The sequence below is a fragment of the Tupaia chinensis genome, unplaced genomic scaffold, assembly GCF_000334495.1.
Source record: "Tupaia chinensis unplaced genomic scaffold, TupChi_1.0 Scaffold000332_1, whole genome shotgun sequence".
Taxonomy (NCBI): Eukaryota; Metazoa; Chordata; class Mammalia; order Scandentia; family Tupaiidae; genus Tupaia; species Tupaia belangeri.
Window position 1 is genome coordinate 2,205,492 of NW_006159826.1, and position 2,279 is coordinate 2,207,770.

A 2,279-nucleotide genomic window follows, 5' to 3' on the forward strand; every position below is an offset into this window, starting at 1 on the left:
TGCCGGGTTGCGTGTGCCCCCCCGGGCCCCCCTGCCACAATGGCGTTCTCGGCTGGACTGCAGTGCCCTGTGTGTGCAGGGTTACAGGTGGGCTTCCTCCTGCCGGGGCCACTACCACACAACACCATGGATGTCATCTGAAGCCCTGCTGTTAGTCCACGTAGAGGAGGGGTTGGGGGCCACTCTCACACCCCAAGGAGGACAGCACTGAAGTGGGAGCCGCTGCGCACCGTGAGAGAGGAGCCACTGGCGTTGTCCAGGAAGACTGAGGTGTACTGTCCGGACTGTGGGGAAGGGCACTGTCAAGGGCAGACCCGGGGTGGACCCCGGAGGCCAGCTGGCCACACCTGCGGGAGAAGGGCCCGGCTGCAGAGCAGGTGGCCTGCTCATGCTTGCAGCGCAGGGCGTGGCGGCCATGGCCTCACACCCAGACCTTCGACTCCTAGCACCTGATTTGCGTGCCCTACAGCCCGCATGCATGTGAGCAGCCCCTGCTCGGCCAGAGCAAGCTCCGCTGCAGGGCCTCCCTGAGTGCCCGAGAGGCTCTCCTCCGTGACCCTGACCACGGCCACCTGGCAGCCATCTGTGAGGCCAGACAGGCCTGGCTGCCCAAGTGTGGCCCAGGCTCTGGGTCTGGGGGACCCCTGGGACCCCCAGGCCTCATGAGGATCTGCTAGTTGCTAAGAGCCAGGTTCAGCGTGAGCACTCCCCAGGCCCGCTGCGCAGGCCTCAGCCCAGACCTCGGAGGCCTTTGAGCAAGCCTGGGGCCCAGCGGCCCAGCGGCCCAGCTTCTCGCCCTGACTGCACGAGCGAAAGCTTACTTTTGGAGTTAAGCACGTAGTTTTTCAGCCAAAATCTGAACTTCTTGGAATATCAGAGAACTTTGGCAGAAAGACTCCACTCATGGAGCTGCTTTTCATACCTACAGATCTTTGTTGTAGCTGCAGGTTGAATTTTGGGCCTAAGGATGCACTACACTTCCAAAGCCCCGCAGGGGCATCCCGAGGTTCCTACCTGAAAGCACTGAGCACAGCTCACTCTGCCCTTCTGAGTCAGTCTCACCCTCGCATCATTTCCCTACCACACACCCAGTGTCCACACGCAGGAGAGCTGGGAGCTATGCCTGTGGCTTCTGCGGCTCATGGAGCCCGGGCAGACCACTGCCCCCCTTCCCTCCTTCCACCGGGTCCCCTGGGGAGCACCGCCCTCATCGCGGGAAGCTCGGAAGTCTGGACGTTGGGGGACAGCACCCTCGAGAAGGGGATAGAGAGTGGCCAGGGCAGGAAGCTCCCACGTCTGGGCTGCGAGGGTGCCGGGCACCCGCCAGTAGCCCCCCTCACTGAGTGCCCTAGGCCCACACCCAGGTGATGTCTCCGTGCCCGGGCCTGGGCCACACACCTGCAGATACAGGACGCCGTTCACCGAGATGGTGAAGAGCTCGCTGCTGCTCTCCAGGCCCGTCACAGCCTCGAGGGACCTGTGGCGGAGACAGGAAGGTCAGCCTGCCCTGCAGGCCCAACCGCACTCTGCTCCCAGCCCAGCTACCGCCACCCTGCCTGGGCTGCCCTCTGGAGGGGGTGTCTGAGCTGTTTCCAGTAGTAAGAAAGCTGAGGCTGGGGCCAGGCAAGGGGCAGCAAAGGCCTAGCTGCAGTGACCAGGACGCTGACTGGTGCGCTGCGGTGACACTAGGGAGCCGGTCCAGGCCAATCGTCCTGCGTTTCTGAAGCTAGGCCAAGCAGCTGTGGGCTTCCCGCCCTGCATGCCTTCCCCAGCTCTGGGTGAGCCTGCTGGGTGCCTGGGCCCGCGACCAGCACTGGGCAGGGGCCCACAGTCCTGCCCTCACCCACGGAGGGCTCAGGGAGCCCCGGGCCTGACCATGGGACGGTGCTGCTCTGGTGAGCCAAGGCCTCTTGGGCTATACACAAGCCGCTGCTGCGGCCTGCTGGTGCCGGTGTCGGTGCCGGTGCCGGGGCAGCTGGGGAGAAGTGGGGGAGTGTGGGGAGTAGCGCAGAGGACGTCCTTAACTGCCCCTGGGCCCTGAATGGGAGGCCTGGTGGGGCAGGCTCCCGGGTGGCCCAGGCCACGCAGCCGAGATGGAGGAAGCAGGGCGCGGGGGGGTTCAGGATGCGGGAGCCGGGACAGCCGGGCTGGGTCCGGGCGGGCCCACTCACACATGGCGCTGGCACTGGGACTGGATGCAGATGAGCAGGCGCAGCTGATCCCGGGGGCGCGGCGGGCCCCGCCTTGGCTGCTCCCTGAGTGCTGCTGGAGGGCGGCGA

The 2,279-nt window shown here is 65.6% G+C and overlaps 1 protein-coding gene across 1 annotated transcript in view; it reads right to left on the bottom strand.

Moving 5' to 3' along the window:
- Nucleotides 1–35: 35 nt before the first annotated feature.
- Nucleotides 36–2,279, bottom strand: part of ERFE (erythroferrone) — a 5,166-nt gene continuing 2,922 nt past the window's right edge. Inside the window, exons 4-6 of the mRNA XM_027773230.1 lie at nucleotides 2,172–2,277; nucleotides 1,399–1,477; nucleotides 36–284 (exon numbers count right to left, since the gene is read on the bottom strand). Coding sequence (XP_027629031.1) covers nucleotides 186–284; nucleotides 1,399–1,477; nucleotides 2,172–2,277 — 284 coding nt within the window. The 3' untranslated portion in view covers nucleotides 36–185. The remainder of the gene's footprint in view (nucleotides 285–1,398; nucleotides 1,478–2,171; nucleotides 2,278–2,279) is intronic.